General features: G+C 36.3%; 2 protein-coding genes across 4 annotated transcripts in view; both read right to left on the reverse strand.

Moving 5' to 3' along the window:
- The window catches only part of ptk2ab (protein tyrosine kinase 2ab), a 71,656-nt gene extending 60,720 nt beyond the window's left edge, over window positions 1-10,936 (reverse strand). Inside the window, exon 1 of one of the 2 annotated variants that reach the window (XM_016507919.1) lies at window positions 10,777-10,936. Coding sequence is in view for 1 of the 2 variants with exons in the window: in XM_016507918.1 (XP_016363404.1) it covers window positions 9,425-9,461 (37 nt within the window). In the remaining variant the exon portion in view is untranslated. Of the gene's footprint in view, window positions 1-9,424; window positions 9,516-10,776 lie in introns of those variants that run through there. The other variant, XM_016507918.1, reaches the window with a different exon arrangement.
- A 3,801-nt stretch (window positions 10,937-14,737) lies between these two features.
- dennd3b (DENN/MADD domain containing 3b) overlaps window positions 14,738-17,860 on the reverse strand; it is an 18,241-nt gene continuing 15,118 nt past the window's right edge. For both annotated transcript variants that reach the window (XM_016507926.1, XM_016507925.1), the window contains exons 20-24: window positions 17,236-17,402; window positions 16,765-16,904; window positions 16,431-16,543; window positions 15,866-16,003; window positions 14,738-15,759 (exon numbers count right to left, since the gene is read on the reverse strand). In XM_016507926.1, coding sequence (XP_016363412.1) covers window positions 15,553-15,759; window positions 15,866-16,003; window positions 16,431-16,543; window positions 16,765-16,904; window positions 17,236-17,402 — 765 coding nt within the window. In that variant the 3' untranslated portion in view covers window positions 14,738-15,552. The remainder of the gene's footprint in view (window positions 15,760-15,865; window positions 16,004-16,430; window positions 16,544-16,764; window positions 16,905-17,235; window positions 17,403-17,860) is intronic.

Consider the following 17,860-nt stretch of genomic DNA (forward strand, 5'->3'; position numbering starts at 1 on the left):
CAAACAATGTTAACCATTTGTACATTCTCTAACACGCATATTTAAGATTCACAATTCATTTAAACGCCTCTGGTGTGTAAAAATAGTAAATATCATCATGTCCTCCTGTTTTTTTTTTACCCTAATAAAAGTAATAGGAGCATTAAATAGTTAACAAAGAAACTTCATTCAAATGATCATTATATTAGCGTTAGCCGCGCTTATGCTAACGATTAACTACTCTAATAACAGCGTTCATTTCAATCCGACATTGAAATACAGTGATATAAAAACACCCGCACCGGGTTTCGACTTTGACACGTGCAGTGCTCATGTTTATTCAACGAAGTCAAAGCCTTTTGGAAAATCTATTTGTGGCGGTGAGTTTTGATATTGTACAAATAAATCAATGTATGGGAAACACAAATACTAAAAATTTTAATGAAACTTACCTGCTTGAACTCTTTAGTTACCCAACTTAACCTAAACTGCGCCAAAAAGGTTCTAGACTATCTAGTTCAGTGATGGGCAAACTTGGCCCTTCCAGGCCACTTTCCTGCAGAGTTTAGCTCCAACCCTAATCAAACACACCTGAACCAGCTAATCATTGTCTTCAAGACTACTAGAAGGCTACAGGCAGGTGAGTTTTATCAGGGTTGGATCAAATCTCTGCAGGAAAGTGGCCTGGAAGGGCCAAGTTTGCCCACCCCTGATCTAGTTCAATAGACTTTCCTCCCTAAAAGAGCTTTCTTAAGAAATTTGTGGCTTTTAGTCCATGTCTTTGTTTTGAGGTTATCTATATGCTTGTGAAACTACTCTTAACTATCCAGCAGCAAATCATGGTTCATGACTATGATGTAACTAAACTTCCTTACTAAAATAGTAAATATATCACACAAAACACAAAAACAAAACAAAAACAAAACTGCACTCAAAGTAATCTCAGGAGTTATTTTAAGGTTCCCATTTTTTGTTTTGGAATAGAATAGAATAGAATTTTGTGAAGGGGTCAATAACTTAAAACTAAACAAAACCTTTTTGTGTCTGGAATAGAATAGAGTAGAATAGAATAGAATGCAGTCCAGACTTCATTAGCACAAAATCCTTTTTGTGTCTGTAATAGAATAGAATATAGGCTAATACTATTCTGTACAGGGATTATTAAAATAAAACTTAACTCTAATTGTTTTTGTTTAGAATAGAATAGAATAGAATATTGTGAAGGGGTCAGTAACTTAAAACTAAACATAAAATAATTTTGTGTCTGGAATAGACCATACTAGCTATTTAATATACATGAAAAAAGTTTGTGCCTGGAATAGAATAGAATACTATTCTGTCCAGGGATTGTTAGAAAATAAACCTGAACTAAATGTTTGTGTCTGGAATAGTGTAGAACAGAATAGAGCAGAACACACACAACAGAATAGAATTATATCCAGAGACCATTATCATGAAACTATGGCACACAGAAAGGACAGTGCTATGTATGCAAAAAGCTCAGAATGAGGTAATTCTTGAGCCCTATGCTTACTCAGACTCTATCAGCAGGTCAACCAGAGGCTGAGCGACAATCAGAACTGCTGAAAAGTCTGTCTTATTAAACAGGGAACACTGGATAATCTTTTCATTGTAGATGCTGAATATGACTGTGCTCTAATTGGAAAGCAGTGGATTTCAGCTATTCGAAGCATTAGAATCTCACACTGCATTCCGCTGAAAAGGTGAACAAATAAAAACTGGCCAGACTTTGTAATTCTGTGATGGATTGCAGCAAAATGGTGGCATAACTAAGACTGCATTTAATTCAAAGGTCATTGCGGTATTCTACAAAACCTATAAAACCACAAAGTCTGGATTATTTTTCTCTGCCAGCTACCAAGTTTCACTCTATGAACTATGTTCAGCTTTAGAGTTAACACCAGTGAGATCTCCTCATAAACACAGGCAGCTATCAAACTGGCAATCTACCTAAACCTCACACAGCACAACTGAAAAAATAGAAGAAAAACAGACAGTAATTGTGAACAAGAGACAGTTCTGAGTAACAAACACTGAAGCCATCATTCATTGAGAACAGAGAAGATAGCTAAAATGTCACAAATGAGCACAAGCAGCGAGCATTCGTCTATTGTGATAGGCTGTGCTGTAGCTCCAGACTGATACTGGTATTTGTCAATGTGAGAGCAGGAGAAGAGGTTATCGATGTTATCGTTCACATAATCTCCTGATTGATTCATCACACCAACCCGAGACAGTGTACAATTCCAAAAACTGCCAGTCAACAGGACAGAAATGTCTCAGTAAATAAACATAAGACAAAAACATTCTATGCTGTGTGAGGAAAAAAACATGTCATACCATCTTAAATGGGTTTTTGGAATATAGCAGCTGGTTTGTTGGAACAAGGTTCTACCAGACCACCCTACAGCCCTACAAACATCTAATTCAACTTGGACCATCTAAGGAAGACAATTAAGGACCAGCTTGGACCAACTAGAAACTATGCAAATAACTACCATCAGAATCGGGGTTTAACTGGATTTTCCAACATAAAAACAAATCTTTAAAGTAAGACTATGCAGGCTAAAGGAGAATGACACCCAAATATCTCAATGATGCCTTTATTGCTTATTGAATAACAGCCAAATGATCTTGCACAAGTTTTCTGAGAACATCAGTTGCTATTATGAAATGCTGGTGCCAAGTTATTGTAACACCCAAAGCATTTTATACAAAGAATAAATCTAGGAAATAAAGTGAAAACTAAGATTAGAAACTTGCTAAATGTTATGCTCATTATGACAAATAGCAATTCATCTGTTTGGAAAATATCTTTCTAAATGTTAACATCCTCAATCAAATCTTTTCCAGGGACATCAGCACCAAATCAGTTATCATCTGATATTCAAAATTTCTGATTCAAGATTTCTGTAAATTGTATTATTTTACGCAGTGCAACATAAGAACGAGATGTCAGTCAGATGCGTCAGCAGCGGTCGTTTTGCACGATGGAAACACCTTTTGCCTTGCATAACATTAGTTTTTATTTGTTATAATTTTACTTGATTGTATTCGTTATAATACTGAGTTTCATTTAATTTGATATTAAAATATGTTCTCTAATCTCAGTACTGTTTGTTTATGGGCACTTGGGCAGTTTATGGAGTCAGTCACGGCATCTTTCAGCAATCGTTACGAGTGAAACGCGAGGCCGCAGTCTGAAGTTCGCAGTTCCCCCAGCGAAGAGCAGCCCTTCACCGGCTCAGATTTCTGCGACACACTGGCACGAGAATTAGCACTACTGAATAAGTGAATACTGCTGCATTCACCCAAATAAATTCAATTTGTCTTGTATTTTGTCCGTGTTCTGTTCTTTATTAATAATAAATGTTCATCTTTTAATTATTGCTGTTGCCTCTAGTAATTCTATGTGTGTTTTTTAATTTCCAGTCCATTTTAAGCCAGCAAAGCCATATAATACTTTTTAAACAATAGATGACCTAAATTAAACAACCCAGCATGGTGGGTAAAAACATTTAACCCAACCAGCTGGGTCAAAACAACCCAGCAAGTTTTCTAATAGCGGCTCCCTGATGCCCGCAATTTATATACAGTATAATTACCCAATGATATAACTGCGAGATAAATTATTAAAATATGTACTTTCCTCCCATCTCGTATTTATTCCCTTTAGGGGTTCCGTATACACGTCATTTTCTTTCTGAACATGGTATTGGGATGCGGTGGATTGCGGGGGGAATGGGGGGGGATCACGATGTTGGCTCATCGATGGCATCGTCTATCGGCCAAACCCTAGAATGTAGCACTTAAAATTATTTATTTTAGTTGTAACTTATTTAGACAAATTAGTACATTTTTATATCTACCAAGCCATTTATTGGTTGTCAGTCATAAAATTAAAAAATAAAATACCAGTCAGGATTTATCCTGCATCCTTTCTGTTTTCTTGAAAGCAAGCAGAGTCAAAAACAGCACACAACAGAGACAGATGTGTGTGTTTAACTCAGGGCAGAGCAGAGGAGGGCTTGTAAGCCACAGGGGAGAAGGAAGAGTAAGAGTGAGAGACAGAGAGGAGAGGATTGACCCCTCCTGAAAGCATCTACAAAAGACATCCATCAGTTCAAACCCTTCTCAAAGCCCCCCTCTGCTTACAGCGCACAAATTTGCCCGTTTCTTAACCTCTTATCTCTCCTCTCAGCAGTCACACGCTGAGCCTGAGACACTGCCATAAAGACCCCTCATGCTGCTGCTGACTGACAGATGCTGAACTGAGACCAGTTTTAAGATTCGGGTAAGAGGACTTTAAATCAATGCAAGATGACACAGATTTACAGTTGGTGACTTCAAGGGACAGTTCGCTCAAAAAAATTATAATTCTGCCATCATTTTATTCACCCTCATGTTGTTCCAAACCTGTATGAGTTTCTTTCTTCTGTGGAAAACAAAAAAGATACTTTGAGCAGGGCTGTACGTTAACTTTTTTTTCACATAGCACTGGTGCTACAGAGGTTGAAAGTTTTGTAGCACAGGCCAAAAAGTTGTAGCACAAGTATAAAACGTCTGTTATCATGTCTGAAACAAACACAAGTAATGGAGTTCATCACTTAAACAGGCACTGATGTTCCATACAGAGCACAAAAAATACAAACCATCACAAAACTTGTTTTAGACAAAGTTTTCTTAATTTGCTAAAAATAGAAGAGTGCAGAAACATAACACCTCTTACACCTTAACAAAATATAAAATAAAAAACAATGGCAGACATTTAGGCAAAGTTAGCAAAGATAAAAATCTTTGTCATTATTTTATCTTTGTTATTAGAAAATAAGAACATTTTTCAGGTACAGTATTTAGCAGCATTCAAGAAATTGAATGAACACATATTAAAATAAAACACTAAATACATCAATTATACATTCAAAAATCGTCATATCGCACACCCCTAACTACCAAGTATAATCAATCTCACACACACAAACAAGCACAACGAAATCACTTCACACTATTAAGCGGCTGTGTTATGAACATGCAAAATTGTATCGCACCCGTGCTACAGTGGTAAATTTATTCATTGCACAGACCAGTTTTTTTGTAGCACGTGCGACATATATGTCGCACTGTACAGCCCTGCTTTGAGGAATGTTTTATCTGTATTACTATTAATTTGATCCTATTGACTGATTGTTTGGACTAAAAAAAGTGCAGGGTTATTATCGTTAACTAAACTATAGAACCATACGTGAAAAAAAAAAATATTGAAATAAAATTACATTTAAAAAAAAAAACCTTTTCATTTTTACTTTTTTACTATAAAGTTAAAGTTTAGTTAAAACTATAAAAAAGTAAACAAACTAATAAACAAAAATATAGATGTATAAAAAAACATAAAAATTACACTATTACTAAATCCTATAACTAATATTCAAGTGAAAACAAAATATAAAAATAAAATCTAATTAAAAATATTACCTAAAACTATAGTACATCAATTATACTAAAATAACACTGCTCCTGTGTTACCTTGGATGATGTGATATCTGTAGAACGGTATCTCCCAAAAAGTAAAAATCACCATTAAAAAGAAATCAGTCAGACAGCAATGTCTCATTGCTGCTATATGTGTTGACCCCTGTCACTCTGTACTATAACAGAATGAAATCCTCAGCTGTTCTAAAGCAGTTAGGAGCGCAGGCCTCTGCCAATCAATAGTAATAATAACAGGGAAAAATGTCACCATGTCACACTACGGCCTAAAATCGGTCCAGGATAATTTCTCTAATGAATAGCCCAGAGGAGACAGAGCCTAAGGCCTGGCTGAGCTGAATAAATCCACATTCCACTCATCATGTCCAGGCTTAATAATATACACCTGACTATTCCAGTGCTCTGGTTGGACTGCTCTTCAGGTAAGAGAAACTGGATCTTCTTTACCAAATTTTCTTAATGCAATTCTTGACAGTGTCATGGTAACATACAAATATTCACCCATGCAGGCAAAACATTCATCTACATAAGCCATCACAGTCAGTACTCATCTATCAATATCAGATTACAAGACTGACAACTGAACAAAGATTCAGATTTTAGTAAAGGCGATACAATAGAGATGAACAATACGATTCAATATCAAATCAAAGGAATGTATAAATACACATCTACAATGTTGGATAAAGCATAGGTGGTAAAAATCTAGTTAAGTTACCGAATAAACAAGTATTCCATGACTACACTGACATCAAAAGCTTGGGGTCAAGACTTTTTTAATGTTTTACAAGTCTTTTAATGCTGGATTTATTTGATAAAAAAAAAAACTGTAAAAACAGTAACATTCTGTTTTCGGCTTTAATACATTTTTAAAATGTAATTATTCCTGTGATGGTATATGAATTTTCAGCAGCCATTACTACAGTCTTCAGTTTCACATGATTCTTCAGAAACCATTCTAATATGCTGATCTGGTGCTCAAAAAACATATATTATAATCATCAATGTTGAAAACAATTTTGTTGCTTAATATATTGGTGTAAACCGTAAAATTCAATTCTTTTAAAAAATATTACTACTGACCCCAACACTACAATAACTGCTCCAGGTTCAGTACAAAAAACACACTCAACAGCTTTTGTGGCCTAATGTTGATTAAAATTAATTTCCACTTGTGCCTTGTTTTCTTTAAAAAGGCAAAAAATATAGGTTTCTGTGTAGCCCTTACAACAGAATGAAAGGGGCACATTTGTTAAACAGTCTTATAGCCACAAGATGTAAAAAACATGCATGGAACATGACTTTAGTGTTAAAAAAACTGGGGCCAGATTCACGAAAATCTTCTTAAGAAATAAGTTAAAGGTCCCATGGCATGAAAATTTCACTTTATGAGGTTTTTTAACATTAATATGAGTTCCCCTACCCTGCCTATGGTCCCCCAGTGGCTAGAAATGGCGATAGGTGTAAACCGAGCCCTGGGTATCCTGCTTTGCCTTTGAGAAAATGAAAGCTCAGATGGCCCAATCTGGAATCTTCCCTTTATGTCGTCATACGGGGAAAGGTTACCTCCCCTTTCTCTGCTTTGCCCGCCCAGAGAATTTGGCCCGCCCATGAGAAAATGAGCTACTACCATGCGAGGCGAGCGCAATATTTTTTTTTCCTCGAGAGACATCATGGCTTGCAAATAAAAGCATCCAAAAAGCAGCATGTCATGGGACCTTTAAGACATTTTTTAAGATAAATTCCACGAAGTTTGTAAGAATGTTCTTAAGTGCAATTCTTGAAAAATTCTTAAGTTCTCAAATATATTCTTAAGAACATCTTAATTTTTTTTCTTAAGAAGAAAATAACAGTCTTTATCTGAGTTAATACATGACGCACTGAACTAAACTCACACTTTATTGTCTTTTTGTGCATTCTGCAGATTACCCTAATAATCATAATAAGCACGCACACTATTTTCGTTCCGTGTCTTTTTGCGCTTTCTGCAGACTAATAATCATAATGAGCACGCACACTATTTTCGTCGCGACTTTGACTGGCGCTCAGCTTCATGTTTTTAATGCGGCGTGTTTTTGAACAGTTACTTTTAAAATAGCCTTTCATTTCTTTCATTTCTTTTCATTCATTTTTGTGCTGTGTTTTTGCACTCTCATCGGAGTGAATGCTTCCGGTATGTGTCCGCGCTACTACAGCAAACGCGTCCTGCGCATTCATGTGCGCTGAATACTGCCAAAGTTTATGTCGTATTTATAAGCTAAAATTAAAAGCGTTCAATTAAAGCTCCCTAACTTACTCGTTTTCGTATTTATAAGCTAAAATTAAAAGCGTTCAATTAAAGCTCCCTAACTTACTCGTTTTAGAGTTGCTACTGAGTTTTGAAGTCAGCAAAAAGTAGAGTCACCCATAGGCTAATTATGACCGATCATTGATTACATTATCAGTCATCGCTGTCACTTCAGAAAACTCGTGCACATCCCTATTAATAGTCTTACTATGCATTATATGTAGCTAGTGTTGTTGTAATGCTTAAATATAACAATTAATTTGAAATAACCCAATAAATTAATTAAATAATTCTTACTGTTTGGGATTTAAGACAAGTCTGGGGCTGTCCTAAATTTAAGAAGTTATTTACGATGCTTTTTAAGAATATTCTTTTCAAGAATTTTAATTCTTCTTAAGTTTTGTCTTAAGAACAATCTTAAGAAAAAATATAAGAATATTCTTAAGATGAATTTTTGGGAATAATATTCTTAACTTTTTTCTTAAGTTAAAAAAATAAGAAGAAAATGGCAGTAAAGAAGGAATTTCTTCTTAAGAATGTTATGTGAATCCGGCCCCTGATTAATAACCTTTTCTCTATGAAATTACATTCAATTTTACAAATTTAATGCCATGACATCACAACAACACCTTAAAATACAGCCTACAGCTCAAAAAATACATAATCTGCTTTAAAACCTCCAGAAATTGGCCACATTCAATTCCATTGTAAGTGCCTCAATGTAACCTTGTTTTTGCTCTTTAGAAAAATAGAGGATCAAAATCATTTTTGTAGTAATCAAATGTTGTCAACTGCGCTAAACTTGTTTTGAACCTGTAATCTCCCTTTAATTGTGTCTTTATTCTTCAAAGCGAGTTGGTGTTACTGAACTCTCACATCAACAGTATAGTTTTCATTAAAAACGTACATCAATGCTGTTTAACGTATAAGCAACATTCGCTGTGCCTGCCTGCATGGTAGATCAGTCCAATACCTGCAGCAGACCAAAGCTATGTTGAGACTTGTCAAATACACAGGAATTTGTCCTAAACAAATGTTGCAATGCATTACACATAACCTACATATGGCGAACAACATTTAAAAACAAAACCTAATAACTTACACAGATAAACAGCATCAAAACACCATGTAAAAGAGCACAACAAGCTAAAGACACAATCATAATATAATTTCCTAAACCTAAACAACAAACCAAAACATTCTTTAAAACACTTAAGAAATTACGTTTAAAATGGCTATGCACACAAACACAGCTCTTTTATTTAGTGTTTAAGGACAGATTTTTAAGGCTGACTGAAAATACACCATATAAAAACACAGCCTCAAGCGCAGCTCTGCACCAAGCCAAGCCTCCTGAAGTTCTTCCGATCACATTTGCAATGGAAATATGAAATATGGCTTTAGGTGGCCCTACTCCACCCTGAAGCAGAAAAAATGCCCTTTATGCGAGTACACAAAGTAATGTTTTCAAATGAGATGCTTCACCTGGATGGGATTTTATACAGTATATGCATGTGACATGAGCTCTCCAACCCTAAAATGCCTGTCAAATACTCTCTTCCTGTCTTGGAGCAGCTTCTAAATAATGAATGATTACCATTACACAATGGTCCGTGATTAATGTCAGCACTATAACAAAGACCCACGTACCTGCACTGGCACAGCTTAGAAAACTCCAGAACTGCATGGTGTATTTCCATGTACCTTCCCAGACTCTTTCCTCAGCGCTCCTTACCTGTGCTAATGATGTAACGTTACAAAATACCTGCAGAGGTTCCGCCCACCATATAACGCTGCTCTGATTGGTCAACATCCATGAAAAGCAGGTGAACCGCAAACACTCACTAGTCACAACGAATGACTCATTTCCGTGAATCAGTTCTCTCGAACATTTCATTCCAATCAGCGGTTCTTTATGTCACCAAGGTTATTTATGTTATTTAGATTTCACATGTTTTTATAAAATTATATTTTAAAACAAACTCGGTTTCGTATGTGGGTTTATAAATAATCTGATTTGTTATATCGTAAGACAAGTTGTGGAAGGCGGTTCAACAGATTCAGTAGAAATAAACGCCTCAAAAGAATGATTCATTCAGAAATGTCCAACACAAGTCAACAAAAAAAGCAGCAGAACAAAGAATAAAATCCTGATAACAGATCAATAATGTGACACGGTTGTTTACATCTTGGTCACTTGCTAATTTTTTATATTCCAGTACGAGTTGTTCTTTTTTTTTTCATTTTGTGAAATCAAACCAATTAATGAAAAAACTTCAACCAGTCAAAATGTCAACCATCCCAATTAATATTAAACACCACCTCCATGTATTCGAAATATCAGGCTATAGCCTACTGTAATAAACTGCTTGTATAGCCAGCACTAGTTTTCATTAAGTGAAAATACATGCACTTTACACATAATACTGGTAGAAAGCATCATATACCAATGCTGCTATAATAAATCTTGCCTGCTCACTAAACTGGTGGCACTGTTTGTCTTTTGTTATTGTTTTCAGTTCACCATGTGAACAGAAACAGTCTGACAACAATACGCAGCCTCTAACACAACACACTTAACTCGAAATAACAATCCAGCAGAGAGCAAGCCATATTTATACCGGGTTATTAAACATGCAGATTGGTGTTAAATGTGACACGACGCTTTTTCAGTGAGGAAGAAAACATAGGGAATGGCTTGAAATTACTGGGTATGGTCTCTTTCGCATTGCCAGGAGCATTAGTCCTGCAAAAGCGTGCACCGCTGACTTTTATCAGCAATTTCATAATGATACGGGAATCCTAAGCACGCTGCAATACAATAACACGCCTCGCATTCACAATCTAAGGCAACACAACATGTCAGGCTGGCCCAGGAAAGCCCACTCTCCAGGTCCAAGTGCAAATACGAGCCCCTCACGCTATGCTACCAAGCTAACACAGTTATTGCAATTATTACAGCAAATATAAAATATGCATTCTTAACAAGGAGCAATATTTACCGTATGCTTTTCATCGGATGTCTCCAAAAACGCGCCTTCTTGATAAACACCTTGTAATCCGCAGTGTTTGGCTTTGGTTTGTATCCCGTGCTAGCGCTGTTTGTGGGTCCGTCCAGGCTCCGTGGGGTCTGTAGTAGATCTGCAGCCGGAATCCTCCCTCTTGCTCTCACTCTCGCTGCTGCTAGTGATGACCGATTCGCGAGTGAATCATTTTGTTGAACCGATTCTTTTGAATAATTCGGTAGAACCGATTCGCAAAGCGAATGTGAATGGCATGATGATAACTATGAACAACGGCACACAAGTGACAGGTAGGAACATTTATCTGTGAAAAAAAAAAACTCATGGCCTTAATTCCAGCGAAACATCAAATGCAACACATCTTTAACATTTCTAGCTAGGCTTCTAAATCTATAGATTCATACATTTATAAATACAACAAACACATTTAACTTGATAAAAGATAGCGATAAAAGGAATTTCAATATACACACTGACAACATTTGAAGTGGATCAAAACCTTTCATCAAGTTGTCCTAAACAGGGCCGCTGCTGGCCAAATGGGTGCCCTAGAAAAAACCTATTATAAGGGGTCAAAATAGAACATTAATCAAATATAAAAGTAAATAAATAAATTGTAATTCAATTGTATTATTTATAAATTACAATTGTAGCTCTAGACAGTTACCTATGGTTGTCTGATTGATTTTATGGTCTCAAGCATTCAGAAATCACACAAAATAATATTAAGCAGTTTTACTACGATAAAACCATGGTTAATTTTGGAAAGGGTTGTGATGTCCACATGTTTTTGTTGAAGAAATGAAAGCGGCTGTAGCATTTCTATCGCAGAAAGGTGGCCAAAATTAAAAATTAAGTGGATATTTTAATTAAATGTTTGGTCAATATTAAACAAGGATTTGATCAAGTGAAGTGTAACAACAGCAATTATCAGGCCTTTGGTGCCGTTTGCAGGCATTTGTAATAATGTAAATTGTTTATTTTGTATTACTGTATTTTAACAGTGTTATTCAATGATCAAGCATTCAGAAATCACACAAAATAATATTAAGCAGTTTTATTACGATAAAACCGTGGTTAATTTTGGTAAGGGTTGTGATGTCCACATGTTTTTGTTGAAGAAATGAAAGCGGCTGTAGCATTTCTATCGCAGAAAGGTGGCCAAAATTAAAAATTAAGTGGATATTTTAATTAAATGTTTGGTCAATATTAAACAAGGATTTGATCAAGTGAAGTGTAACAACAGCAATTATCAGGCCTTTGGTGCCGTTTGCAGGCATTTGTAATAATGTAAATTGTTTATTTTGTATTACTGTATTTTAACAGTGTTATTCAATGAAACCATATTTAAACCATATACCATGCCTCGTAGGTTTTATATAATACATTTTAAGTCATGGAAACTAGAAAATTAAGTCAGATGCGTTGTTGGTGGTGGTGAAATTATTACCGATATTAAAACACGTTACTAACGACAACAGTCAAAAAAGTTTCACAGGATTATGAACGTAGTTACCTGAAAGTGATGCACGGGCTTCATCTTGGGCTTTTTTATGTTTATTTTCTCTGCGCCGGACTGCTCTGATGTCTTTTCCCTGATATAGCTGTGCAAAAAGCTAGGCATATTTACTGGTACAGGGGACTGAATGTGGGGTTGATTGTGATTCATTTGGAAATGTTGCCACCAACAGGAAAGAAAAATACCTTATTGCATCACACCCACTTGACTACATCAGTATGACACCACGGTGTACTTGTCAACTTTATCCAAGAATGTGCTCACAAAATGTTTCTTTGACATCAAAACTAATAAGTTCCATGAATCACTGGTCTGTTATTTTGCTTCTCAATTATACAAATTCATTCTTATGCCACGCACAGCAGCTCTGAAAGCGCTGATATATAATGCACGCCTACACACACACTCCAGGGACTTAGGGACAGGATGGATGTGTGCTGGCTTTGTCTTCCAGACACATCCCCAAAATTCCTTCCAATGACGTCTGACAGTTAGATGGCTGACCCCAGGGTCAGAAAGTTGCACATCAGCCAATCATTGTCCTCTGCATGGGCGGCAGAAATCCAGCCAAGGGCCCCTTCTGCAAACACCTCCAGAGCGGGAGGGGCTGTTGCAGAACAGCTCCATGTTTATTAAGTCATATTTATTTGAATATTAAAGACAAACACAGACTCCACATCAGTACTGCTATTTTAAGGTATGACATTCAATAATCTGTTTTCAATGGGGGAAAAAAGGCTGATATAGGAGGAGATTCTGGTACAAAGTGAAATGAATCTAATGAAACTTGTAAAGCACATTTTTGTCCTATTGGTTCATATATATATATATATATATATACACCTTAAAATCAGAAGAAAATACATATTGTTTTGTGAGAAATTATAATTTGTAAGAAAAAGAAGCCTGTTTTATTAAATATTTGTTTCATTTTTTTCTTATTTATGAAGACTTATTTATTTATAAATACAAACGTACCCCCTTATTCTCATTATTGTAATGGATAAAATATATTAAAATCAAGGGCATTATTACTGATGTTGTACTGAATTTATTCTTATTTTTGCACAAAAACAGCATGATAGATAGGACGATATAATTACATTACTACATAAATGATATTTTTTGCATGCAGTAATGAGAATGTTAGGGAAACATGCTTAACTGCCAATAAAATGTGACCCTGGACCACAAAACCAGTCATAAGGGACAATTCTTTGAAGTGGAGACGTATACATCATCTGAAAGAATAAATAAATAATCTGAAAGAATAAATAAGCTTTCCATTGATGTATTGTTTGTTAGGATAGGACAATATTTGGCCGAGATACAACTATTTGAAAATCTGAAATCTGAGGGTGCAATATAATTCACGATACTGATTTCACAATACAATTTTCTCACAATTTCTAAAAAAAAAAAAAAAAAAGATTTAAAACGTAATAAATACTTTTTTCTCACTTCCGCTGACTGTCGTACGCGGAAGCCGTTCCGGCGGATGACGTAAGACGTCGACGTTGCGTGATAAGTGACGAATGCGGAGACAAAAAAAAAATATTCCGTTCACGAATTAGAAGCACAAAACGAGGATTTGTAAAGAAAAATGTCGGAGGATTTCGATATAAGCCAAGAGGAGACTGGTTTTCCTCTGCTAAAGTAAGGAAACTTTGTTTCCTTTGCTCCTGCATTTCTCAGAGGCGCGCACACTACGCATACGTCTTACGTCATCCACCTGCATGACTTACGCGTATGACAGTCAGCGGAAGTGAGAAAAAAGTGTTTATTACGTTTGAAATATGGATATTTATCTTACAAAAATGCATGAATTCGCTACAGGAGGCCTTTATTCACCCCCGGAGCCGTGTGAGGGACGTTTTATTAAGGATGCGCGCACTTTATTTCACGTCTTCTTAACTGTTGACAACCAACACCCGCTTACCCCCATTGTAAGGCTTGGAGGGGCTAGGGCAAATTTAATAGGGATGCACCGATACCACTTTTTCCAGTACTCGCCCGATACCGATACTTTTATTTTTGGTACTTGCCGATACGACATCTTGCGTCATCTGCCGGAACGGCTTCTGTGTATGACAGTCAGCGGAAGTGAGAAAAAAGTGTTTATTACGTTTGAAATATGGATATTTATCTTACAAAAATGCATGAATTCGCTACAGGAGGCCTTTATTCACCCCCGGAGCCGTGTGAGGGACGTTTTATTAAGGATGCGCGCACTTTATTTCACGTCTTCTTAACTGTTGACAACCAACACCCGCTTACCCCCATTGAAAGGCTTGGAGGGGCCAGCCCAGGACAATTTTTAATATAACTCTGATTGGATTTGTCTGAAAGAAGAAAGTCACATACACCTAAGATGCTTTGAGGGTGAGTAAAACACAGGGAAATTTTAATTTTTGGGTGAACTAAACCGTTAATGCAGTTATAAAAAGAAGAAGCAAAAAAACAAGATATTTAACACAACCCAGACATTTATGTGTGAGATTCCCCCAAAACATTTCAGATATAAAATAAATACAGATCTACAATAACAAAAACCGAGACAGTAGTGTCTATCAAAGAGGGTTTCATACAATCTTACAAGCCACTCCAGAGACACCACAAGGACTGGCACACTGTTACGCAATCTACTCATTATGGCTGCAGTCCATCCTCAGGCTGTGCTGGTGTTTGGACCTCAATTCCCTTTGATCCAGGGCTTTTCAGGAAATTGTGTACATGGCAGCTCCACAAACGTCACCCGATTCAATATTCAGCTTTCTTGGAATAAGAACAGCTCTCAAAAGACTGAAAGCTTTCAAATTAATTCCAAAAGATATAATAAACTTATTTATATTTTACAGCTTTGCTTATACTCAGGCAATACAAAAATATATTTCCACAGCGACCGTTGAGATCGTAGCATTCTTAACATAGGACTATTTGTAGAAAAAAAGCCTTGTAGTAAGTAGTTGTTTCACTCTCTTATGATAAGTTTTTGCAACCTTCAGGATACTCTAGTTGGTTGTCATAGTGCCATCATTGGCTAACTCCAATCAAAACCAGTATAAACAGCTCTTCTCACCAAAGCCTAATGGGATTACATGACACTTTTTAAGGGAAACTGCATATACATCTCTTCCCCTAAGTTTAGACCGCTAAGGAACAACTTGCATGTCACATATACTGATGCACCTGTTTATGAAGCTGATAAAACTTACAATCAAGTTGTGTCAGCTTGTTTAATCTACTCTCCAGATGGCGATTTTGCCATCACGTTTTGCAGAGCCGCTGAGTATGTATCGGTCCTCTGCTGAGAAGAGAGTTTGAACAGTGTCTTCATGGGCCTCAAGCTCCTTCTCAACCATCAGGCTCTCAGAGTCCAACACAAAGATCTTCCCCACAACCTTACTGAGGCCTGACCCACCACCACTACAACCAATCCAGACCTAAAGAAAGAGAAAGAGGAGACCATGTCTTGTGTGTGTGTGTGTGTGTGTGTATATATATATATGGTATGACCATGGAAATGTCATGTAAAAGGTCACATCTTACCTGATCTTTCACTCTGATCATACAGGTGACCCCACTACAGTTGGGGAGTATGACCCATTTAGGTGGTTTGACGGGGTCGCTGGAGTCCCATACACAAAGCTCTGCTGAGTCTGTAAAACTTGTCCAGATCTGTCTTTTCTATAAAAACACATAACAAGAGCCTGAGATCGTTGATTATATCGGAGCACATTATAATTTTATGCAATTCATACCATTTAGTGGTATGGTTGACCTCTCTGACTGTTTGGGTGTCAATTGTGTTTGTGCAAATAGCAAGGAAAAACTACACACTAAAAAACAACAAAGCTGCAACACATCACATTCACAGAGATACCATAAATACTCACTTATTAGAATTATAAATAAAGACTTATAATTTAAAACATGCCTTTTGTATTTATGTATAAAGACCCATTTATACAGTATAAATGGAACTTTATATATATATATATATATATATATATATGTGTGTGTGTGTGTGTGTGTGTGTGTTTTAAGAAGGGGGATCATCATATTTAGGGGTCATATTTGGTTACAGCTGATACCGTGAGAAGATGATACAAACCTCCATAAGCAGTGCGACCCTGCTGAAGGATGTGGTTTTCACTTCACCTGGGAGGGAAATCTTACAAAGCAGAGCTCCACTGGGACTCAGCTTCATGACACAATCCCTAGCACCTTCACAAACAACAAACGCATGCTACATTTAAATTAAATAATATATATCCTGATTAACCTCAATAATGTCAAGCTATCCATTGCCAAAAAAAGAAAAAAAAATAAATCCTCAGAAATGGCCATCTGAACACTTTTGTAAAATGTATGTAAAAACTCTATGAATTAGAGCTTCTAGTTAACAACAGTTTTGGACAGTTTTGCCAGGCTGATGACAAACTTACCACACCATAAGGCATCATTGTAAACTTGAATGAACTGCAGTCTGTCACAGGACAGATGAAACTGCCTCTTCACCTTCAGAGAAGGGACGTCCCAAATGATCACAGTGCCATCTGCACTACAGGAATACACCTGCGCTTGGCTTGGAGAACACATCAAAATGATATTGCTTCATATTGTGATCTCTATTCTCAATCTCAGCTGCCAAATATACAGAAAATATCACAAACAATGCTGCCACCTGCTGGTGACACGGTTAATTGTATTTTTGGAGTAAATAATATTTATCTTTATTTTTGATCCATCTATAATAAACTAAATGTACTAATAAATAATAAAATATATAATTAAAATGTGTGTATATATATATGTTATATATAGCTTATATATATAACTTTAGATAAAGAATGATCACAATGCAGTTGGTCTGATCCAACCGCAGCCAGGATATGTTGCTACTGTCCAATACTCACCTTGATCTGTTCTCAGGGTTCATTTTCTCCAGGGCGAAGTCTGTGACCTCTCCACGGTGCTCAGTCAGCTGTTTATGGCACAGCATACTGCAAGTGTTGATTATGTAAATGACGGAGTCCTGAGAACCAATCCACACCTGCTCCTGGTCCAATCCCATCATGCAGTTCTGGGCACAAAAAAAAAAAAAAAAAAAAAAAAAAAAAAAAAAAATAGTTTTTTAAAAGAATACTTTGACTGCAGATTACTGTTTGAAATCTTACAGAATTACACTTTAATTTTCACTCTTCCACAGATCCAAAAACTACAGCCAGAAGTATAAGACACTGGAAAACAAAGCTGCAACAAGATTCCAATCCACAAGGTGGCATCAAACACAATTTACTGTGGCAAAAAGAAAAAGATGAAGGGGTCTGTTTCTTGAAAAACAAATTCTTACTGACTGCAGTGTGTCACTACATACAGAAAAAAATCAGATTTGCTGAACTTTTCTATCATCTTTAATATGTGACCCTGGACCACAAAACCAGCCATAAGGGTCAATTTTTGGAAATTGAGATTTACGCATAATCTGAAAGCTGAATAAATAAGCTTTCCATTGATGTATGGTTTGTTAGGATAGGACAA

Source organism: Sinocyclocheilus anshuiensis, unplaced genomic scaffold (assembly GCF_001515605.1).
Source record: "Sinocyclocheilus anshuiensis isolate Anshui unplaced genomic scaffold, SAMN03320099.WGS_v1.1 scaffold702, whole genome shotgun sequence".
In the NCBI taxonomy this organism is placed as follows: domain Eukaryota; kingdom Metazoa; phylum Chordata; class Actinopteri; order Cypriniformes; family Cyprinidae; genus Sinocyclocheilus; species Sinocyclocheilus anshuiensis.